The sequence below is a fragment of the Lichenostomus cassidix genome, chromosome 2 (genome assembly GCF_008360975.1).
Source record: "Lichenostomus cassidix isolate B80296 chromosome 2, HeHo_3.0, whole genome shotgun sequence".
NCBI classification, from domain to species: Eukaryota; Metazoa; Chordata; class Aves; order Passeriformes; family Meliphagidae; genus Lichenostomus; species Lichenostomus cassidix.
Window position 1 is genome coordinate 20988238 of NC_139482.1, and position 24433 is coordinate 21012670.

General features: G+C 39.6%; 1 protein-coding gene across 2 annotated transcripts; it reads left to right on the top strand.

The window, feature by feature from the left end:
- The first annotated feature begins 925 nt into the window (after positions 1-925).
- On the top strand, positions 926-20227 carry CROT (carnitine O-octanoyltransferase). 2 transcript variants are annotated; one of them, XM_085050631.1, is made up of 17 exons: positions 926-1057; positions 1744-1867; positions 7803-7927; positions 8863-9044; positions 9228-9352; positions 9936-10044; positions 11561-11654; positions 11751-11876; positions 12308-12409; positions 13025-13108; positions 13212-13319; positions 13568-13698; positions 15007-15130; positions 16978-17056; positions 17859-17952; positions 18124-18243; positions 19305-20227. In XM_085050631.1, exons 2-17 carry the CDS (start codon positions 1753-1755, stop codon positions 19423-19425), a joined length of 1839 nt encoding a protein of 612 aa, XP_084906757.1. In that variant the 5' UTR covers positions 926-1057; positions 1744-1752; the 3' UTR covers positions 19426-20227. The 2 variants fall into 2 exon arrangements, with proteins under 2 accessions (XP_084906757.1, XP_084906758.1); XM_085050632.1 differs by having other exon boundaries at positions 965-1093.
- The last annotated feature ends 4206 nt before the right edge of the window (positions 20228-24433 follow it).

The following is a 24433-nucleotide window of genomic DNA, read 5'->3' on the forward strand; positions in this document are numbered from 1 at the left end:
CCCCAGCCTCCAGTGCAGCCCCAGCTGTGCTTTCTCCCCATATCACAGATCCTGAGTTCTAAATGCCACTGAAGTCCAGCTCCTGGCCCTGCACAGGACATCCCAAGAATGACATAATGTGCCTGAGAGCATTTTCCAAATGCTTCTTGAATTCTAGCAGGCTTGGTGCTGTGACCATTTTGCTGGTGAACCTGTTCCAGTGCCCAATCACCCTCTGGAGGAAGAATCTTTTCCTAATATACAACCTAAGCCTCTCCTGACACAACCTCGGGCCATTCCCTTGTTTCCTGTCACTGTGCACCACAGACAAAAGGTCACTGTCTGCCCCTCTGCTTCCCCTCATGAGGAAATTGTAGACTGCAGTGAGGTCTCCCCTCAGTCTCCCCCAGGCAGAACAGACCAAGTGACCACAACCACTCCTCATGTCCGTCTAGGCACCTCACTATTTTCAAAGCTCTCCTTTGGAAGCTCTCTAGTAGCTTAGTGTCTTTTTTATATTGTGGCACCCAAAACTGCACACAATATTCAAGGTGAGGCCATCCCAGTGCAGAGCAGAGCAGGACAGTCCCCTCCCTTGCCCGGCTGTGATGCTGTGCCTGATGCCCCCAGGACACAATTGGCCCTCCTGGCTGCCAGGGCACTGCTGGCTCATGTCCAACTTGCCATGGCCCAGGACCCCCAGGGCTCCAGCCCCTCATTACCCAGTCAGTACACACGCCCAGGGTTGCCCTTTCCCAGGTGCAGAATCCGGCACCTGCCCTCATTAAACTACACACAGTTGGTGACTGCCCAGCCCTCCGTTTGTCCAGGTCTCTCTGCGGGGCCCGTCTGCCTTCGAGGGAGTCACCACCGCCTGTCCATTTCAAATTCTGCTTTTATCGACACCCCGCCGTGGGTCCCCAGAGCGCAGGGGCCGGCGAGCCGCTCCGCTCCGCTCCCGCCCCCAGGCCGCCCCGCCCCGCGCCGCTTCCGGACCGGCTGGGAAGTGGGGCAGCGGCGAAGGCGGCGGCTGGGGCGCTGGGCAGGAGGCCAGCGATCCGACACCGGCGGGGCCGGGGTGAGCGGTGGCCTCCGCCGGCCTCGTCCTTCGGGGGTGCGCGACGGCGGGGCAGAGGGGTGGGCTCGGCTCGGCTGTCCCCTTACGCCCAGGTCCCATCCTCCCGGAGATCTCCGGGACTTTCCTGGCCGTGGGCCCTGAGCCGCTGTAAACACCGCTGTACTGCCGCGGGCCCCGCGCTCGGCTCGGCCCGGTTCGGCTCGGTTCGGCTCGGCTCGGCCCGGCTCGGCTCGGCTCGGCTCGGCTCGGCTCGGCCCGGGGAGCGCTGGAAGCAGAGCACGGCCGGGGCTCAGGCGGGGCACTGGGGAGGGTCTGCGGGGGCGGCGGTGAGGGGCCAGCCGGGCTGGGGGGTGATTCCCCCTTCCCCAGATATCCTCTGGTCTCAGGCGGGTGTCCCAGGGCTGACTGGCTTCTTCTTGGGAAAGAGAGCGACAGTGCTCGAGCTGGTTGATCGATACATGTCGGAGGAAGCATCAATAGCCGCCTGGTCATCGTTTCCCCTGCGGTGTGTGAGCCTCTCATGGCTGCAAGCCAGCAAGAAGCCCTGGGTGCAGGGTTTGCCGGGGGACGTTTCGTGTTATCTCTCTTTTACCGTGTAAATGGGAGGCCGGAGTGGGGGAGAACAGTGTGGGGAGCTTCGTCATCGATCGTGGGCTTCGTGAATAGACTGTCTGGTTGTGCTGCAGATCTGCAACATGGAAAAGCAAGTGCTTGAATCCTCAGAGGAGCGAACGTTTCAGTACCAGGATTCCCTGCCTTCCCTGCCAGTACCTCCTCTTGATGAATCTTTGAGTAAATATCTTGATGCAGGTAATGATTTAATGTTGTAATGGCAGCGTGACATGTGCTGTTGTAACCAGGCTAATCTGAAGATGTTTGCCAAATGATTGTAGAGACAGCTTGTATTGTAATTGGGGCGTAGGATAGAGAAAGCTTAGAGTGCCAAAGGTTTTTTCAGCTTCAAAAGTGGAAATTAAGTGCCCAGAGCAACCTGAGTAAGTTTCCATTTTATCCCTAATAACCTTTCTTCAAGGGAATTTGGCATGTGGGATGGTTAACTTTTTGGTTTGAGAGTGAATTTTTTTTTAACTTTCTTTTCCCCCCCAAAAAAGCTGGTCTGATAAAAGATACTTCACCTACAAATTTTGTTTTGCATAGCTGCTTGTTTATAACTGTGTTTGCCCAGGATCTTTAAAAAAACCCAGTTATTTAAAACTTTTCATATTTAATATTGGTGAAAAAGAGCATTTATTAACTATACAGTAGTAGGAAAAAGCAGTGGTGAGCATTTTCACATAATTTAGCATGGATAATTTCTGCCCTGACATGTTGACTAATCTAAAGAAGATCACAGAAAACTTTTGAGAGCAACATCAGTGCATGTGTGTTTAGGTTTGTTTATAAAGCAGAAATGACTGGTTAGTTCTTTATTATATATTGGGAATGGCAAAAACACATTATGAAGTATCTTGAGATTACTTTTCTGTATTTCTTCAATAATTTTCAGAACTCTGAGACATGGAGTTTTTCTGGAACATCTGCGTTGTATCTTACCGTCTTACAAGTGCTAACAAAGTAAGACTTGGAGTTCCCTCCTTAGCAGAAACATACTACACCAAATTTTCCCTTGCCCAAAACAGAATTCGTTAAGTTCACTCTGAGTTCCCATTTATTCTGAGTGTACTGGAAATGGCCTGCTTTGGTGTCCCTTACATCATTGCTTTTTGATGCAGAATGTTGAAGTGGTGGGTTTAGAGCAAAAATGTTGTGTGTGTATGTGTGTCTAAAATAATGCATTTTCTTTTTGCTGTAATGCAGATTAACTAAAGTTGTGCTGCAAAAGTAGAACCTGTGATAACAAAATTGCTGTTTAGTTTTGTAAACCCATCTGTCTCTCTAGGTTAATAAATAACTCTCATGGAGTGAGAAAATCTGACAATGAATTAGTTTGCTCGTGCTTTCTGATGCTGATGTGTTTTCATAAATACCTTATCACGTCCCTTTTGTTTTCATGCTGAAGTTAATTGCTGCTTACTGTTGCATGTACAAAATCATTCTATAATTTTAGTCACTGTTGCTCTTCTTTAGTCTTACTGGTGGTGGAGAAAAGTTAGCTCAGCATTTGCCACAGTCTTCCCTTGTACAAATAATTTAATGTCAAAGTGCAGGGCACAGTTCTAGACCTAGCTCTGTGAATTGCTTTGCTCAAGCTTGTCATTTTAGTCTGTAAATGTGAGTGAAGGAAAGGAGGTGCTTCTGAAGAACAGTTCAGAACCTCCAAATGATTTGTCATAGAGGCTTTAAAACAGTTCTTGAAAACTGTCTTTCACTGGTTGGAGGAGGACCCTAGGCACTTGACATTAGTCAGGGCACCTGCTGATAAAGCACTCCTCTGTTTAAAGCCAGCCAACTGGAAAAACTGGACAATGTCTCAGAAGATGACTTATTTAAGGCTTTGCAGTAGCTACCTCTGCTTTAAGGAGTAACCCTGTTTTGAAAGTAAGCTTTGAGCAGAGGAGGTGGCCATAGCCGTGTTATTTAGCTTTCCAGTTCACCCAGAGGTTGAGATTCAGAAACTTGGACTCAACATGAAAGTATGAAAACTCAAAGTTCCAGTTTTCCAGAGGCCCCTTTTACTATGCAACTGAAGGTGTCTTTCATGGCATACTTCTTCATGGGAAGGGCTGGTCTCCTAATCAGAAAGGAAGATCAGCCAAGATCTGTGAGCTGCAGAAGTGCAGGAGAGGTTTCACTGAACTGTGGTGAGAAAGGGACCAAGTTCTGCTCCTTCTCAACAGTGCTGCTTCTACATCTGATTAAATAGCTTTTAAATAGAAAGAAGCCCTGTAGTCACAGAATCACGTAGGTTGGGAAGATTTTGTCTGGACCAGATTTCTGCTCAAAGCTGATCCAACTACAGCATGTTGCTCAGGCCTTGCTTAGGCAGGTTTTGTTTACTTGCTTAGGGTGGAGACTCTGTTCCATTGTAACCTCTTCTGGTGTTTGATCCACCCTCATGATTGTGCCGTGGTAACAAAAAACCAAGCAACCAACCAACCAAAAAAAACCTAGCAATGACCAAAAACTTCACATTTTCCATGTCAGAAGTTTTCTGTATTCCATCTTTATTCCATTTTCTCTTATCCTTTTTCTTTGCATCTCTGAGAGGAACCGTGCTTTATCTTCGCCAGGACTTTTCATTCAGTTGGAGAGGGCAGCAAGATCTCCCCTTTGCATTCTCTTCATAAGCTCAACAAATGCAGTTCTCAGCCTCATTTCATTGTGCATTCCAGTCCTCTTGTAATCTTAGTGACCCCTTGAATGGTTTAACTAAATTTATTACAGGTCTTTTCCAGCCTAAATGATTCTATGAATTAAATCCAGAACCAAATAATTTTGCTTGGTTTTCGTTTTCTGTGTGAATATTGCTCTGTAATGACTTTATAACCCAAATAACAAAGGATAATCATTCTCTTTTTCAATACTGTGTGATAATAAGGTAATTTTCTGGGAAACCTGAGAGTTGGACTACCCTCAGTCAGGGAAGGCTTTCAGCTTCAGAGTGAAAACTGTAATCTGCAAAAGGGTAAAGGTGAATGGCTCTGTTGCTGTTACTTCTTTTTCCATTTGTGTTCACAACAAATGTGTTGCATTTGTTGTGGTGTGCAATTCAAGCTGCATCTAGAGGAGGTCACTGCCTGAATGTCCACAGCTGATCATCTGTGGTGGAGTTGTAAGGGGGAATGCTGGTACCTTTCCAGTCATGGTGGCGCTGCAGTGGAATTTATGGAGGTCCCAATGCAATTTAAACACAAGCATTGAATGATAATACGTGAAAGTAGATGTTCTGTCTTGCTGCCTAAGGTTGACAGAATGTGTTTAAAACCACATTTGTAGGTAATATTTGGCTCTCACTCTCCCTGTTTGTCCTGTGGAATAGAAAAAGTGTCACTAGGACTTGCATTATACTGTTGTGGAGTACCATAAAGAGGCCAGGGTGTATTTGAAAATGGATCCTTTTCTTTCACCTTAGGACACGTAGTGCAAAATACTGAAATGCCTTATATAATTAGGATTAAAATGGAATTATTTTGAAGAGGAGCGAGGACGACTTTCCTTTGATAGAAGAGGATCAGCACTGAACTGATTGAATATGAAAAACTATGTGGGCCCTGTTGGAATGTGCCCATTTTTGTTGCCCCTCCCACAATCAGGGTGATCAAACACCAGAGTACTGAGGGTGCTGTTCTTTGGGAGGCCACTCCTGATAATCTTTGAAAGATCATGATTATTGGTGAAGGTTCTTGAGAAAAGGAAGAAAGCAGATGTTACTGCTGTCTTCAGGAAGGACAAAAAGGAAGATTTGGGTAACTATGGGCTGTTCAGTCTTGCTTTAGTTCCTGGGAATTCCTGGCAAATAATCATGGCAACGATTTCTGAAGGACAAGAAGACGACTGGAAATGGGTAGCATGGGTTTCTGAAGAGGAAATTTTGCTTGACCAACATTGTAGCTTTTTATGATGAGGTGACTGTCTTACTGGATGAAGGAGGAAGAATGGATATTGTTTATATTGACTTTAGCAAGGCTTTTGGCATATCAAAAGCTTTTAAAGAAAATCTTCATAGATGAACTAATAAAGTATGGGCTAGATAGTGGACAGTCAGATGGGCTGGAAGTTGTATCATCTGCTGGGCTCAAAGGTTTGTGATCAGCAACACATATGTCAGATGTAGGCCAGTCTCTGATGTTGTACACCAGGGGTCCAGTAATTTTTAGTGTGCTCATTTGTGAGCTCCATGATGGGACAGAGTGTACTCTGACTTTGGGAGCTTCCAAAGCTGGAAGGAGTAGCTGATACACCAGGTCATTTTTATGCCATCAGAGACAGCTCGATAGGCTGGAGAAACAGGCTGACAGGAACCTCATGACACTCAACAAACAGGGAAATGCCAAGTCATTCAGCCAGGGGAGAGTAACATGCAACAGCAGCACAAGCTGGGGCCTAATGCCTGGATGCAGAAGAGCCCTTGTGGTCTGTAGACATGAAGTTGAGCAGGAGCCAGCGTGTGGCCTTGCAGGAAGGCATATCAGCAGTCTTCAGGGCTCCTTTAGAAGCAACATTGCCAGCAGATACAGAGCCAGCAGGTACAGAGAAGTGATCCTTTCCCTTGTTTCAGTGCTGGGAAGGACACATCTGCAGTTCTGTGTCTGTTTCTGGGCTCCCCTTGCAAGCAAATGATGGACACAACGAAGTGAGCCCAGAGAGGGGCCATGAAGGTGATTAAGGTCTTGGATTATCTGACACATGAGAAGAGGTGGAGAAAGCTGGGATTGTTCAGATTTTTGCAATATGTGTGATTACTTTTTGTGGAGGAGTAGTATCATTGTAGTATCCAGTGAAAGAATAAGAGGTAATTTGCACAAACTGAAGTACAAGAAATTCCTTTTAAACATAAGAAAACTCCTCTTACTGCTGAAGTAGTGGAACAGGTTGCTATCAAGGTGGTTGGAGAGGCTTCATCCTTGGAAATATTTAAAACCCAACACAGTTCTAAGCAACTTGTTGCAGTTGACTCTGTGGAGATGAAGTGTTGGACAAGAAGACCTCTAGATTTATGATGAATAGAAAAATAGTGGTTGCAGGCAAGCAGTTGTGGTTGCAGCAAGACAGAGTTAAGATTTGATACTTAGGTTAAATAAGTATTTGAGATCTTGCCCAGTTGAAACTTGGTTGTTACTTGCAAAAGATAGATTAGAGATGATGCAAATAATTGTTTAAATTTTAGTAATTGTGTGTCTTTGTTTCTTAAGGGCTACAAGTTGATTACAGGGTTAACACTAGCAAGGCGGACAAGAAATTAACTGATGGTGGTGTCCAGCAGCCTCAAAGATTAATTGGACCTCATTGTGTAGGCATTGAATCACCAGAAACACACCTCACACGCACAATCCTCTATTCCATCTCCCACTGACTTCACAATCTAAGTGTATATATATAACAGAAAATACATTGCAGACCTGGTGGGTATAGGAAAAAAATGAGATGTGCCTGTATGGAAAATGATGTCAGCACTGCCTGTTACTGACCATCGGTTTCATGGTGAAAAGTCTTTAAGGAGTATTTGGATTAAAATAATGACTAGTTTTGCAGATGTTTATGGAGGACTTTGGCCTATAATGCACATGATCTGAGAAAAATCCAAAAGGATTTAAAAACAGAAAAGCTGTCTAGCAGTAACTGCATTTGCTATCAATCAAAGTTGGATATAACACAGGAACAGTGAGTGAGAATTGATGGGCAAGTTGCTTGTAGACCATGAATGGACTTGAAAATAAAGACAAGTAGCTTGTAGTTGGTGCGGTAGGGTGGCAGACATATATGGCTCAATGTGCTAATTTACAAACAAGATTCCTGTAAATTTAATTACTTGGTAGAACTCCATAGTATTTCCAGCTACAGATGTAAATATATTTGATTTAGTTATCTGTTAGGTATTTCAGGTTTTCAGAAATTACTTTAGTCTGCTAACATCTGTATTTATTTAAAAGTATGTATTTATGTTTTATTAGAACATACTGATTTATTTGTAGATTTTTGACAGGTGTTTAAAAGGTGTTTTCCCTTCAAATACTTGTTTTGGAAAAATTCATTCTTATTCGCTTCCTTGCCTGTGGATATCTGAATCTTGGAATAAATATTAGTATGCAGCTGTCTTTAAAATAAAAACATTTTCTTTTTACAGTGAAGCCATTTTTAAATCAAGAAGAATATCAAAGAACCAAGGATATAGTTAAAAAATTTGAAAATGGCATTGGGAAAGAGTTGCATCAGAAATTACTGGAAAGAGCGAAAATGAGAAGGAATTGGGTATGTATTTAGATATGTAAGCAATCATAATTCAATGTGAGAAATCTTAATTCAACTTGTGGAAAGTTGGTTATTCAGGATATAACTCAAAGAGTAATTTCACTTTTTTAAGTCTTAGGATCTTTCTTATATCTGCCACTTGGTCTATGGATATGAACTCATTCACTTATATACATGTCATTTGTTTTTTCTTCAAAGCTGAGTGGCTAAGAGAGCTCACTAACTGAAATTTAAAGTTATCTACCAGCTTTTGAATGCTTTGTCTGTCAGTCTCTCCTTCTATGACATCTGTCCCTTCTCTCTCCACCCTGGCAAAAACCCAAGAAACAAAAAAAACCCCAACAAAGCCAACCCTGAAATTGAGAGTTTGGTTTCTCTCTTTTTCTTCCCAGAAGGAAGCTATGTCATAGCATTTTAAAGTTGTCTTTCAACAGAGAAAAAGATACAAGGAAGGTCATTACCAAGTGGAATTTGTGAGGGCTTTCTAAATCCTAACATGACACACTCCAGAGTGGGGATTTTCAGATGGTGGCAGAAAATGTACATTATGTACTGTCTGTCTCAGATCCTTTCTCAACACAAGTCTACTTTCCTTCTATTCTTCATGGAGTAATCTGTGATATTTGCAGCAGCCACAACTGACATCTGCAAGAATTTAAGATGCTGAATATCAGGGAAGAAATATCATAATTTACAGTTTAATATTCTTAAGCAGCATTGAATTTTATTTCAAGCTTGAAAATAGAAGAGCTAACTGTGTCATTTATCTTCAGCTGTTTTGAACCACTGTCCTGCTATGTTATAGACGAACTACTATTCGGAGTATTAAAAAAAAAAGTAAAAAGTAAAAAGAGCAGGCAGTTGAACACTCAGGTGATTATTAAAGAATTAATGAATAAAAATTAAGTTCTGATGTTAAACATTTTTCATTTCAGCTGGAAGACTGGTGGCTGAATGTGGCTTATCTTGATCTTCGCATCGCAACACAAATACACTGTAATATTGGAGGCCCTGGTCCCTATATTGAACACTGCTGGCCACCAAAAGAGGGCACTCAGATAGAGAGAGCATGTATAAATATATGGCACACCCTGAAATACTGGGATCAATTACGAGCGTAAGACTTTAGGAAAAAATAATTGATGCTAAATATTAGTAGTCTGTGTATCCCTTAGTTGCATATGTATGTTTCTGTTCATTGGCATGCATTCTTTGTGGTAATAGGCAGGTTTGTCTTAGCTTGATTTATTTCCATCATTGTAATTTCTCTTGCTTAATGTTGCTGTATTTGTTACTACAGGGAGAAGGTGGCCATAGAGAGATCTGGGAATACTGTTCTGGACATGAACCAATTTCGAATGCTCTTCTGCACTTGCAAAATTCCTGGAGTTACCAGAGACTCGCTTGCCAGTTACTTTAAAACTGGTAAACAATTGAAAGTTGGGGGTTAATACAAACAAATGATTTTTTTAAATGTGCTAATGAAGTGGTCAGTTTAACCATAAAATACTTGCTTTCTTGAGCACTAAATCAGATACTGGTTGTTGAGTGTTTATATAATGTAGCAAAGACAGTATCTCATCTACAAGTGCCCTTTTTGGTCCAATATTTAGTCCTTACCAAATAAGAGTAATAGAAAGCTCTGCTTCAAATTGTATGTTACCAGCCTGATGCCTATTATAAGCATGCCAGCATTAAGAGTTGATGAAAGACAAATTCTGTAATTCTGTGAGTTATGAGTGTGTGTAAATTCAGCAAGGAACAGTCAGTTCAGGAGAGGGGGTTCCTGCCTACAAGAAATACAAATAAATGAAATTTGCTACTGGATCATAACAATGACTTGAGGTAGTTTATAACAGCGAAAGTTATGTGTGATTTCTGTTGATTTTTAAAATGTCCTGAAGTTTGCAGAATTGAACAAGTGTCTGTAGGACTTACTGAGTTCTTCCTGTATCTGTCACTTTATCCCCAAGGTTGGATTTTAATTTATTCTTGTTTTTCATTTCAGAGGCTGAAGGCGAGTGCCCATCTCACTTGATAGTCCTGTGTCGAGGTCGAGTGTTTGCATTTGATGCTGTGCATGAAGGCAGCATGCTGACTCCTCCAGAGATTTTCAGGTTTTCAAAATGTTTATTTTAAATGAGCTGTCCTATATAAGCTACATTCAAAAGACACTTTTTTTTCCATTCCATTCACCCCAAAGAATCAGGTGTGAGAGAGGCTACAGCTTCTCCTTTAGTTGAAGGTTCAGATTTGAGTAAGTTCTTGTTCAGTGGATGGCAACTTCTTTCCATGTACTGCTGTAATACATCTGTAGACCATCATACAAAAGGGCTGAAAGAAGATACTTCAGTAGGAAACATCATTTATATATGAAGTTTCTCTGTATGGAATTAGTAGGATTATAACTATCGTCATTCCTTTCAGGTACAATCCGCGTTGAAAATTGTCTCATTGCTACTTAATCATTATCAAAGGTGAAGCACTCCCATGTGTTGAACTCTCCTGTCACATACAGAAGTAGTTTCAGCATCAATCCCTTGTGATTGATTTGGGATCTATGTGCATCTCCTTACTAAAGAAGGGTTGTTAATTTTGCCAGGTAATAATTTACTGCATTTGTCAAAGTGCTGCTTTAGAGAGTGCAACAGAAGACTTGTAATTAGAACTGGCAAAAAGTGGATGGCCAAATTCCTCAGGCAAGACAAAAAACTAATTAGAGAAGCTAAAAAATCACTTTTTAAAATAGTCTGGTACTTTAATACTTAATATTTTAATATATGTGTTTCGAAGCTGTACTTGTTAAGGCCAGTAACAAAGCCAGTGACAAAGAAATGAGCACTTGGGATACAGACAAAAACCCCTAAATCTATTGTCTATAGGAAGGGCAGGTTTGGTTTGGTTTGGTTTGGTGGGGTTTTTTGTTTGGCTTTATTTTTACAACCTCATTGTGTGCATCTTACATTTTTGATGCTATGTAACTAATGATCAGTAGTGAAATTTAATAAGCAAGAGTTCCAGAACAAAGAACAAGCCAAATTAAGTGCCTGTGATTTGTGGAGTTCAACATCTAGAACAGCATGTGAAAAACTGAATTTGCAAACTAAAAATTACCCCTCTCTTAATTGTTCTCCTAAAGGAAAATGCAAGTAAAAGGTAGGAAGAAAATTGCTCTTCTGTAGTTCAGACTCTACATTCAGGATGTACTGTAGCTAGTGTTCTGCTTTAACTTTCAGGGTTTATCTGGAGTGGATATTTGCCTTGTATATGATTAGTTGCTATAAAAGCTGTAAAGCTGCACTACTGCAGATGTCTGCTGCTCTGAAAAGTCTCAACCTGCACTGTTGAAGTCTTAAATCTAGTTTTAAATTAAGTGTGTAATAACACATTGGCACTATGTTTATGTGTGAGTTTGTACTGGGCTCGTAGGTGCTGAGTGACTGAAAACTGAGCAGGTCTTCAATTGTCCTTAGAATCCAGGGGAGCTGATTCATGCTTCCTGAAAATTCACATTGGCTTGTGCATGTCGAACCAAAATTCCAGCTTTGCCAAAAAAAGAGAGAGAAACAAGGTGACTTTTACCTTCTCTCCACTTGTTCTTTGTTAAGTTCAGTTTTTGAAATCTTCTTAAAGGCAACTTACGTATATACAGAAAAGATGCCATAGTGAACCAGATGGACCAGGACTGGCAGCCCTAACAAGCAATGAAAGGACCAAATGGGCAGAGGTAGGAATACTTCAACAGCCAGAAGTTAGTGGGAAAAGCATTGTGACCACTGGAAAAACATTCTTTCACTTAGCTTTGTCTTTTTATGCCTTCTAGTTACGGGAATATTTGATTGGTCTTGATCCAAAGAACTTAACTCTTCTGGAAAAAATTCAGAGAAGTTTGTTTGTGGTCTGCCTTGATGATTCTAGTCCCCATGCAACTCCTGAGGACTACACTGAGGTAGCTGAGGATTTTTGATAATTCATATCTGTTCATCTTTACACAAAAATTTCTCCTGCATATATACAGAAGTAACATCTCTTGCTCTTTCAGAACAGTAAAAGTGAAGCAAATAAATATGCAAAAAATGTGCTTTTTGGATCCATAGGAAAACTTAAATAGTTTTAATTGTTAGGACATTGGAAGTGGGGATGGCTGAAATCTACTTTCATAGCTTTTTAGCTCTCTGTCCTTCAAGGTCTTCAAAAACATAGTCATTAACTTTTTATCACACTTCTGTTTAATAACTTGGCCTTATAATCACGTTTCATCTTGAACTTGTTATCTGTCAGGGAGGTCTTGCCATCTTAATGTAGGCTAGGTTTAGCTGACAAAGATTGGCAGTGTTCTTGGTGTTTTTTAGAGCTCACAGTGTGTTTCTTTTGCTTTAGCTTACGAGGCTGGGGGTGATAGGTGATCCAACTGTGCGCTGGGGAGATAAATCCTACAATAGCATATTCTTTTCCAATGGAACCTGTAGTGCATTCTGTGATGTAAGTTAAATTTTTTTCCATCTTTTGAATATTTATTTACTGATTTCCCCTTTCAGAGTATTATTTTAAGTGCATAATGTGTTACTCTTTAGTATAGCCTTGTTTACCTGGCACCTCGTCTGGTAAGTTTCCAAAAGCAGTCTTCTTTCTCAGTGTTTGATATTATACCATACTTGAATTAATAATGGGATCTGAAGTAATAATCTTATTTCTGAAAGTATTTAATGAAGAGTTCCAAAGAAAAAAAATACAATGCACAAGAAGGCTTCAAATTAACTCTTTATATGATGTATCCATTTGAACACCTGTGCTTTTTAAACTCATGTTATTTTAAACTCATTATTGCATGGCCAGAAGGGCTTATATTTTTCCTGAAATCTGCTTTTTCATGGCAGTAGTACACTGTACCTCCCTGTCTGGCTGCAGATCAGTCAAAACAGTGGGTAGACTTAGAGTAGTTCTATATTTATTGTAGAACTAGAAAAACAAGTCCAACTCTGTTCAGTAAAGCTGTTGGTCTGCAGGAAAAAGAGTGGGATAGGGAAAAAACCAGAGCAGTTTGATCTTCCTGGTGTTATGCAAAATAATGTAATATCTTCTCTTATCTGATTTTAGCATGCTCCTTTTGATGCCATGGCTGTAATTACCATGTTATCTTATGCTGAAAAGAAGATTATTGAAAATGAGGGAAAATGGAAGGTATCTATCCTTTATAAACTTCCCAGCTTTTCAGTGAATGTGTCTTTTCTTATGGGTAACATTTTCTGGTTTTGTGTCTTTCTTTCTATCTTCATATTCCCAGGGATCAGATAATGTGAGGGATATTCCATTGCCTGAGGAACTTGTATTCACAGTGGATCCAAAAATTTTACATGAAATTGAACATACTAAAGAACTATATTACAAGAAGGTGAAATTTGTTCCTGGTACTCTTAGTTGTTACTGATAGTATTTTTTTTTTCATTCTATTTACATGTTTTTAGTTGGTCTTTCTTCATGCTGGAGAACAGGAATGAATATCTTACTGATCAATTGATGAATTTAACACCATGGTTAGATTTGTTACATTGTTGGTTTATGTTGAGTGTGTTTTATTTGAAGTGGACCAAGTTGTGATATTTCTTGACTTCAGTTGTTTTTCCTCCCTTGGTATGACAGGTATCAGACTTGCAGCTGGTGTCTTATGCCTTTACATCCTTTGGCAAAGCATTGATTAGAAAGAGAAAACTTCATCCTGATACATTTGTGCAGCTTGCCCTTCAGCTTGCTCATTACAAATGCCATGGACGGTAAGAACATATCAGGTTAGGAATAAAAAGCTAGTTTCTTGAGTAGAGGGATGGAGTGGTTTTGCAATGTTAGTACGTAACATGCTACGAGGATGTAAGAATAAAGAACTAAGGGTTTTTTACAGTAACATTGCATGGGGCCATTCTTGTTTCAGGAGAATTGTATTCTTGTGCCCAAAGGGGTAAATGCATGCATATTGTGGAATGGATGGCAGAACACAGTCCATGAAGACTTGAATTCAGGCTGTACAAAGGAAACACTTGGGCAAACACCAAATGTGCAGTGGGTCAGGATTGTCTAATGTCATATAGTTGCTCAAATGTAGAAGAGAGTTTTATCTGTAGCAACAGCCGTGAGTAAAATGTTTAGACTTCCAAGCCTGTAAAAGGCTTCACAAACTTCAGTGTCTCACTTTCTTTAGCACTATTGGATGTGAAGTTTCGGGCAGAATAATTGAGATAGATGTAGTGACCCTTTAAATGCCCGCCTCTGTATTTTTGGTTGTGGCATTTAATTTTGTATTATTGATTATAAGGTGTCATTCTTCCTGTTATTGGTGTTCCCAAATTTCTGTTTGCTAACTAGCACTCATTATGGCTTGTGTAAGTCATTACTGACCAGTGGAGTATTGCTTGCTTCAGAAGGAGGAGAGTTTCATCACAGAAGTGTGTTTAGTCACTGATGAGGTGTCTCATCATAACAAAGGTTGGTAGATCTTGGTTTGCTGAACATCTGGACAAATTAATTATGTGACTAAAATAGCCTTAGTCTGTTGTAAATGTACAACCTCCATGTTTCATGTAGGTTGTATATTAAATGGCAGACTGTCACAGAGCTGGAGTTGCTCTACCTAAAAGTTGGATGGCTGTCAGTACGTAGCAGAGAAGGTTTTGACCTTTTTCCTCTAAATGCTTTGGAACACATTGCTTGTTTCAAATGTGTCTCCTAATTTTTGACAGTTTGGATGGTATAGGTGGAAGTCTATAAACTAAAGCTTGTGTAATTCCAGCTATTTTTGCTAGAGGCTGGTAGCTCTGCCTTTCTGGATATAGAAAATATCCATGGCAATGCAGTCTTTTCAAGGTATGATTATAGTACTGACACTTTTTTTCAGTCATCTGTCCCATAAACGCACGTGGAGTTGCTTTGTGGCTCTTTTTCAACCACGTAACTTAAAAAAAGTCAGTGGGTTTTTGGTACTTGTAACTGAGCTCGATGTGCAAGATCTTTTGCAAGACTTTTTTAGTCCTTGAGTGTGCAAATAGTTTTAAGTTAATGAGACACTCTTCCCTAATTTTTGTTCTTAGTCCAGGCTGCTGTTACGAAACTGCCATGACCAGGCGTTTCTATCATGGCCGCACAGAGACCATAAGACCATGTACTGTGGAAGCAGTGGAATGGTGCAAGTCCATGCTGGATCCTTCTGACAGTGTAAATACTGAAATTCTACTTTAATCGTCTTGTATTTAGAAGGCCTGTTATTTGAACTGGTTCAGACTCATTTTTCTGCTGTCTCATTGATGGGTGTTGGCATCTTTCCAGTGAGACAAATTTCAAATGTTGGATGGGTTGAACTCTGGCTCTGGTCATTGTGACTGAGATGTGCTGTCATGTGTGGGCTTGTTTGGTTTTCTGTGCTATTTACCTTTTGAGTTCAAGAATGTAGCTGTCTTGAGTTACATTCACACTGATTTATTTCACGCCTCAAAAAGTTACTGGATTGGAACCAGAGTATTCTGTGCAGTGGTTCTGTTGTTTTAATTTTCAAGGGAAATTAGGAAATGTTTGTCTAGTAGTTTTATCTGAGAGCAAGATTGGAATCTGTTTGTGTCCTAGTGGTAACAGGGATGTCTTCCAGAGTTTGTCCTTGAGTAGCTGAACCAGAGACCTTTTCTTTTCCCAGCAACTACCCTCTGGTGCTTGGCTGGCAAAGCAGGTCATGCCTTTCTTGCCAAGCAAGAGCTCTACTAAAGCTCTTTCTGTTATCCTCACTGCACAATTCTCAGAGCCTGAGAAATGAAGCAAGAAGATTTTTGAGACAAAGGGCAACATATCTTTAGAAAAATCAAATGGTTTATATTATTAATGCTTCTGAAAAACAGAGGAAGACAGTTGTCAGAAAGCATGTGTGATTGATAATTCTAGCCTTTAAGAGCACATTTTCCTGGTCTTAACTGGCTTTTTTTTGCATGTGCTGCAGCTTTAAAACTCAGTTTTCTGGCCATCTTCCAAATCTGCTTTCCTATTCCAAATATGGGTTCCTATTATTTCCCTGCTCCTCAGTTCCTTTCTAACCAATTATCAGGCTTCTGTGGTTACTACTACTACTAGTGTGTAACTTCCAACACTAACTGTAGCCTTTTTCGCTTTGTAATGTTAAATAGAATCTCCAAATATCTCCCTATTGTTGTTTGGGGCTATTTTTAATACTGACTCCTGGAGCTTAAAAAATCTGTTCAATAGTATTGAAATTAACATGCTTAATTTCAATAAGGTGCTTTTTAGTACCTTAAAGTTAGATAGTTTGAAAAAAATCATTTAGTCTCAAATTTTTTTTGCAGCTTGTCAGCTTGGTGGCTTGATTTTTATCCAAATCAAGTGGCTGCTGTCCTTGTTTCACATTCTTTCCTGCAGCCTCTTGTGTGATGAATAAAGGGATAAAAAGTGCTTCTTAAGTAGTCAAAGAGCTATCAAGATCTAAGATCTTGGAAGACAAGATCTTGAGCGTCTAAGACTGTTTCTCAAGGCCTTCTTTACAAAACCCATATTATTTGTATTATCTTCTCTCTGATTTTAATATGTAAGTTTTAATATAAACTTGGAAAAAAAATAATGTTGGGCAGAACTGGCAATCAGCAGAGAAAATTTGGAAACGCATCTAGTACGAGTTAGTGTCCTTCTGAATAAATGGTGTCGTTGAAGGCTTTTTGGTTTGGTCACTCTAATTCACAGTGGTTCCTTTTCATTGCTTCAGGTTTTTTGGGAAAGAGCATGAGGTTTTGAATATTGTTCAGTTCAAAAGCGATCTGAGTAAGAGAACAGATATACAGGAAACAAACAAGCACATTCTCCTGGAAAGGGAATTTGGACTTGGGAAAAAGGGCCTAAGAGAGGTTCTAATGTACCTTTCAAGTTCTTCTGTTTTCTACTATCTAAAATAGTTAGAAACTATAAAAGGGGAAAAGTTGCTGATCTGTGATTGCTGATGTGTTACTCATTTGGATTGTTTTTTCTTCTTTTTTTTTTTTTTTAATCCTGTCCCCCCTCCTACTTTACAGACTTATCAACAGCTACAACTGATGCATAAGGCATTTGCAAAGCACAATAAAATGAGGAAAGAATGTGAAAATGGAAAAGGTACTCTGGGATCAAATTTTTTTTTTGTTTTTTTCTTGTGGGTGAAAAGGGAGTAACATTGTATGCTAGTACATTTTCTCTGTCTCCTTATTTTCAACCTGAATAAAAATTACCCCTGAACATTTTATACTTTAATTTTGGGTAGAAGAAGTAAAACCTAGTCCTTGCACCCGTCCTTGTACCCCAAAAATACATTCACTTAGAATATTAATTCATTTTTTCTGCCTGACGAAACATTACTTTGGAATACCTTCCAGTCAAATATGTGTTTTGCTGAAAAGTGAAAAAGCTGGTCTTTTAGGCAGAGGAGAGATTTAGGTGAGATTCTAACCTAGCTGTGTTAGTGCTGTACACTATTTTATGAGTAGGAAAGAGTAGCTGGGAAATTAACCTGATGAAATTCATACTTTCTCTATCCTACATGATGTGTTACCACAATTCAGGGAAGTCATGGCCCTGAAAGCCATTTTGCTGTGTTGACGTGATCACCCGTGGGCCAATTCCACTGTGTGGAACTTCTCCTCCTTGACTGAAGTGGGAGTTTTCTTGGGTTTTGTTTTCCACAGGAGCTGTGCTGGGTCTATGTTACTTAAGTAATTTGCTTTTGAGCTCGGTGCTGCAAGTTGAAAGTATTGAAGACCTCTTAGATCAAATATGTGGGAAATGTTTTTGGGTGCTGCAATATGATGCTGTTGTTTATCCATCCTTCAGCTGCTGTTGAGCTCCCAGCTGTCCACACCAGAAGAAGCAGAAAACTGGGAATGCTGCTGTTAATGATTCAGTATTTAAATTTATTTGACAGGCTTTGATCGTCATCTTCTGGGTCTCCTGCTCATTGCACAGGAGCAAGGACTGCCAGTGCCAGAACTGTATGGGGATAAGGCCTTCACAGCCAGGTAATTCATATTCTTGTCCTGTAGGGAGTTGTATCCCTTGATACCAAGGCCTTTGTTACACTGGCCTTATTCATGCTGATTTCTTGATCTCTACAACAGAATAGCTGTTTTGTAAAACTCTGTTTTAAATTATCTTTAAAAGTGCTGCTTTTGTTTTGTGTTGTTTCACAGTGGAGGAGGTGGGAATTTTGTCCTTTCAACTAGTCTGACTGGCTACACTAGGTTTAATGGATCTGCACTCCCTATGGTAGAACATGGCTATGGCTTTTTTTATTCAATTAGAGATGACAGGTAAGGATATAATTTCATTTTGGATATGGTTCAGCCTTCGTCACAGAGGGAAATTCTAACAAGTAGAATGAGGAAAGGCAAATACCAAAGAAATACGGCTGAATGTGTCAGAAGAGGTTGAGAAGTGAGGTACATGGTAATAGAGGCATTGACATTCTGGGAAGGCATGGCTGGGAGGAGAGACGAGTGGTGAAGGGCAAGTGAGCACCAAGATACTGACAATAAGCAGAAATAAAGAGTAGGGAAGGTGAAAGAACGGAGCATCAAGAGGAATTAACTTTAAAATAGGCTGTCAGTTTAGAGATAATTTGTAACATGTAAAGGTTACAAAAAGTTTTTTGGCTCAGCTAGAGCAGATAAGAGGACAGATGAGCACATTGTCCATCATTCTTGCCAGTGACACACATCTTGACTCAAACCAGACCTTTTTGACAAGGAGAGGCTAAAACATTTGGCTTCTCCAAAAATCATACAATTTGAAAAGATCCAACTCTGGGGTCTTGGTCTTATGGACAAAAATTACTGCTTTTTTTGAAATCTAAAACTACTTTGGTTAGAATGCATGGAGATAAATTGCTGTTTTAGGTGTATTTCGAATGACTTCTTCCTAGAGCTAAACATGGGTTGTTTGCCCGTTCAAATCAGTTCAGGAGTACAAGTCATTAATACTTTTATCTGTGGCTCTCTCAAATAAATAGAACTGTATTAAGATATATCTTTTATCAGATAAACAGAAAAGAAGTATTAAAATGTTAAACTAGGTGCATAAAAAGAAGAAATATAATTCATAGCATTTTCAAATACAAGCAGAAAAGTGTCACTGTGGATGGAGTCATGGGTATTTTAAATCAAAGTATCTGTTTTCAAGATCTGTCAGCACTATTGCTTACTGAAGGCACTAAGGGTATGAGTCCTTTTTTAATGTTGGTACAGTATTTTTATGTGACAATTCTTACTTCGGAATTTATGTCGATAATTCCACATTTCAGGACAATTTGTGTGACTTTATCCTAGACCTTGACAATTAAGAGTGGTGACTTCACTGTTTTCTATATTAATAGGATCGTTGCTACCTGTTCTTCTTGGAAATCCTGCCCAGAGACTGATGCAGAAGTGCTGTGCAGAACTGTGTTCCAGTGTTTTCATGACATGCTGCAGTTAACAATTACAGCACAGCTGTAAGCTTGATAATCATGTAAGAGGCAAGCTCATGAGTTATATGTAGTACTTTAAAATGAAATACTACTCAAGAGTACTGTTTTATTCAAGACATTTAATGATCTATGTGACATGTAGCTATTTTTATGAGATTTACTGTGGTAACAGTACCCATTTAAGAATAATGTAGCCATTTGCAACAGCAATGCAAGCAGTAGTACCTTACCTGTGTAGAACTATGCAATATTAAAATATGCCACAACAATGCAACTTAGGGATGGGATGTTGGAGTGGAGTATTGATTGGTGACTTTTATTTATGACCTTAGTAGTCACATAGTTTGTAGTCTGCTGACAGTGTTTATGCCAGTGGAGCACTTAACTTTGTACTTAAAAGTAACCACACTGTCCTCTTATGTGATTATGCTTCTTATTCATAGTGGTTTATGAAACAGAAGGGCTGCCTCCATCAGGTTATGTGGTATTTTCTCAGTTATCTTTTGTCTTTGCTATCAGGATTATACCAAATAAATGTTGTAGCCATGAACGGGGATGTTCCCACTACATTTGTAGTATGAGAGCACTACAGTTTGAAGTATTTTGAAAAGAGAATCACTCAATAATAAAGAGAGAAAGCAGCATGAGTTTCAAATTTCTCAGTTTTCATTCTCTAGTGAACTGTGAATATCTGCTGCTTAACACTAATAATGCACAATAAAAGTAAGCACTGAATACAGTTTGATATGGTTCTCAGGATTTTAATACTTGATTCTTCTGAGACGCTTTGTATTTTCCTGTTACAGAAATAAAATTCTTCTAAAAATCAACTTTATATTAATTGATTTATGGCTGGACTGTTTAATATGTAGCAACATTGTGAGAAAAAGATGATCTCGGAGACAGGTGAACTTGAAATAGAGATTCTGAAGTACCGATTGTTTTTTCTCTAGCTTTTAGAGTTTCAGAGAGATCAAATACCATTATTTGTTTTATAGAAACAACTCCATTTTCAGCTAATATGGAACCAGTCTCTTTGCCTTTTGGAAGCTATGTTGCACATTTTTTGTCCACAGTAGCAAGAACAGGTCCCCTTTTGATTTCCTCCTTCAAAGCCTGACACTTCTCTACAGGCCAGGGTGTGTTACAGGGTGTCTTGCTGCCTCAAAAAATGGTCTCCTCCTTTCAATTTTTGTTTTCTTTGCCTTTACTGAGCTACCTGTATGTCTTGGCTCAATTATATCTGACAACCATTCAATGTTTAACAGTTTGAGATCTTCCAAAACTCATACAGGGAAAACATCCATCCCTGTTCTGCAGTGCTTGTAATAACCCACTCTCTTTCTCAGAGGTAAATGACTTTCTGAAATCTAATGGGCAGTGAAGCCTGTGTCTTCATGATGCTGTGATTTCTGTGAGATAGATTAGGATTTTGGATCAAGCTATGCCTGATGATTCTGTGTGATTGTTAAAACCTTTCACCCCTCAACAGGGTTAGTAAACCTGGTTGCAGTTGGGATAAGGACATTTTGTGTTGAACATTCATTCAAAGCAGCCTGCAAACTAAAGAAGGATGTAATTTTGCATTTATTTGCATTTATTTTCAATACACCTACTCCTGCCTTTCTGAGGATTTCTGGGAACATAGAAATGCTGACAGAAATACAGAAAAAGTATTCACTTTTTCAGAAAGTGAATCATTGAGAAAATGGTGTTGAATCACCAGCATAAGCAGAATTTCCTGTTCAGCTGAGACAGTCTGAGCCTTGCCTAGAGAAACTGAAGACAGAAGTGTATCCAGGGAGAACAAATTTAAATTCTGTGACTTGGTAGAGCTACTTGTTATGCGCCATGGATGCATGAATTCATGAATGTGGTATTAATTTCCATGTTGTGTAAAGCATTTTGTCTCCAGTGCCTCTGCCCTCACAGCCTCTCCCTGTTTTTATGCCCTTCTCCATGAGCACAGATGCTTTGTGCAGCAGAGCTGATCTCAGTGCCTGGAGCTCTCCACCCAGTCCTTCACTTTGCAGTTTGGCAAGTCAGTGAGGTTTTTTCAGGACTGCTGTGTACTCTTTGAGCAACTATGAATTTTGTGCTGCAAGAAGAGGTTTAGGTTCTTAAAGCAAATGCACTTCAGTTATTTATTAGTTACGGGTTTTAAGGAAACTATTTATGGAATTCTACCAAAACCACGTGTAGTGAAATATCCAGTCTCACCTAAAACAGTGAACCTGCTGTAAAGCTGCAGTTCAGCTGCTGGTACTGCCCTGTCTCATGCATTTCATGTCCTACTTTGAACATTGACCAGACAAGAGTAGATGCCTTTTTCAACCTGGAGCCCTGTTTGTACATCTGGGATGGGGGGCAGGAGACAGACAGTGCTCACTGTATTTTCACTTGCTCCAGAAGTCAGATCAAGCACATTTTTCCAGAGTCACAGCCTAGCCCTTCTTTACTGCTGTAAGCAGGTCTTAGTTGATTCGTTTTAGAAATTGTCCCAAACAAATTGGCCTGGCTCATTTGACAAGTCATGCACTTTCTGACTCACTTTCAGCAACATGGAGAAGTGCTTCAAGATCAGTCCCACTCCTTAAGTAATTACAACTTTATCCCCCAAAAAGTTCCATTATAAAATCATGTTATAATCAAACAATATGTTGGATAATTTTGTGTTTCAGTTTTTAAGCACTAAGAAAGCGTGTACTTGGTATACACACTTAACTGGTCCCTACTCTGGACCTCAGTTTATTGGTGTTTGTTGTCTTAGGAAGCATCCTGCAACTTGTGTGGTGCTTGCAAACTTTCTCCAGATATAAGCTCAATTTTTTTTCCTGATTAAACGTAACAATGCAAATATTTTCTGTAACTGCTGAAGCAGTTGTGTCTGGGAGCAGATATTCATCAGCAGAGAAGAAGATTGTATGGATATTTTTAAACATAATCCAATGGATAACTGCAATAGAAGTGTGTCTATGTCCTGTTGAGAGCATAGTCACAATCTTTGTGGGTGTGCTGCTATTAAATATATCCAATTAGAATTAGAGCAGTGAAGTGCAGACAGTACACATTTGAGCACAGGCCAGCAATGAGAGTTTATGTTCCATTGGTCTTGTGAAGGCTGCCATGAGGATAATGCCATGGAGCTGTCATGGCTGCAGCAGCCCAGTCAGGATACCCTGAACAAGCCCACATCACCTGCAAAGGCATTTGGAACTGCAGGGTAAACATACATTCACTTTGTCAAAAGCAACCAGGGATTTGGAGTTTCCCCAAAAAGAAACTGTCTTTCACAGGGTATATTCTCAGCATTTTCTGAAAATCAGGAGTTTTTCCAAACTTCTAAAGGAGAAATTCCAAACCCAACGCCATTTAAAACTCCTAAAAGAGAACCACTGGCCATTCCTAAAAATGTAGAGACACATTTTCCTGGCTCATACAGTCGTTTGGCATCTAATCCCTATTCATTTTATATCTTTGAAAATCTTCCTGTTTTGCACAGTAGAAAAATAGTAGAAGTCCTCAAAATTATTAATTAAGCTAAGTACCCAATTGTGATTGAAAACTAGGGGAAGTTCATGCCTTAATTTTCTTAATTCTCCCAAATATTAAGAGAATCTACTTCTAGCTAATTGATACCAACAGCAAGTGTTACAACAGCAACAGTGGATTTAGCCTTGGTCAGGAATCGAGCAAATCAAAACTAATTATGTAAAACATCTTGGAAATCAATCTTGTAAAGTATATTGATTAAGCACTAAATTCCCTACAGCTCATAATTTAGTTTCAACATACTCATTTCGTGGGAGTAGAAAATTAGGAATTATCCACTAGATATGTGAAGATATCATTAGGTATGTCTAGAAAACCAGCCAGTATGCAGGACTGAAGCTCAATTCTTTGTCACTTTCTGTCACCCATGTAAGATTTGTACACTGTGGAATCCCACTACCTTCAGAGAAGCTCCCCATAATGTCTGTACCACTTTGAATTGTTGCTCATGGATTGTACCAGGAGCTACCTGATTCATTAGATAAGTGTATGACAGGTTTTGTTGCTCATAAGGAAGGCATGAAATATATTTGCTCTCTTTTAACCGTGTTATTTCTGCACTGCCTTTCAATGAGAGTAGTTTATTTTTACCTCTGGTGTGTGATGATGGCATTTCTCTGTAGGCAGCACTCCAGGAAGAACCTCACTTTTAAAAAAAATAGATTTCTACCTGGAGCTAAAAAGAGATGCTTGAGACTTGTTTTCCTTCAAGTTTGCTTGATATACTGAGTGTAAACCATTTTGCTGAATTGCTATGGAAAGATACGTGTTTTAAATATTGCCAGAAACTGATGATCTGCAAAAAATTGTTTTGATTAATACAGTCTGCCAGAACCAGATATTCAGGTCATCACTTCACAATCATGTAACTCTTCTTACAAATAGTCTCCAAGGAAGTTGGCATGAGATTACCATTACCAGCTGTAAACAATGTGGCTGCAAAATAACTTTGAAATATTTCAGTGCATCAGAACTCACTCAACAAGGTCATTAATTTGGCAAAACTTTGTGAATAATTAGACACAGTGTTATGAATTTTTTTTCTTGGTTACCCTATCATGTAAAGAAGAACATGTTTCTTATTTTTTAACACATATATTCTTTTAAAAATAAACCTAACTTCTTAATTTAATGTGTAACAGAACACCTCTAGGCTTGTGAATCATCAGTACTTACTGTAAATGTGGAAAACAGCTTGGAAACAAACATGACTCAACCTCCAACTCAGTCAGAAGGAAAAGCCTAGAAGCTCTAAATACAAGAGCTTACCTCCAAAAACTTTACGTTACGCAGTTGGTAAATCCTTCTTTCCACACAATTACTTCTGCATAAGAAGTAGAATAAATGCTTAGACAATCTACAAATAAGAAACACAGACTAAGTACCATATAATTACAGAATAATTAAAGTTGGAAAAGACCTCTAAGATCATTGAGTTCAACCCTGTAATCAGCGCTGCCATTTTCACCACTAAACCATGTCTC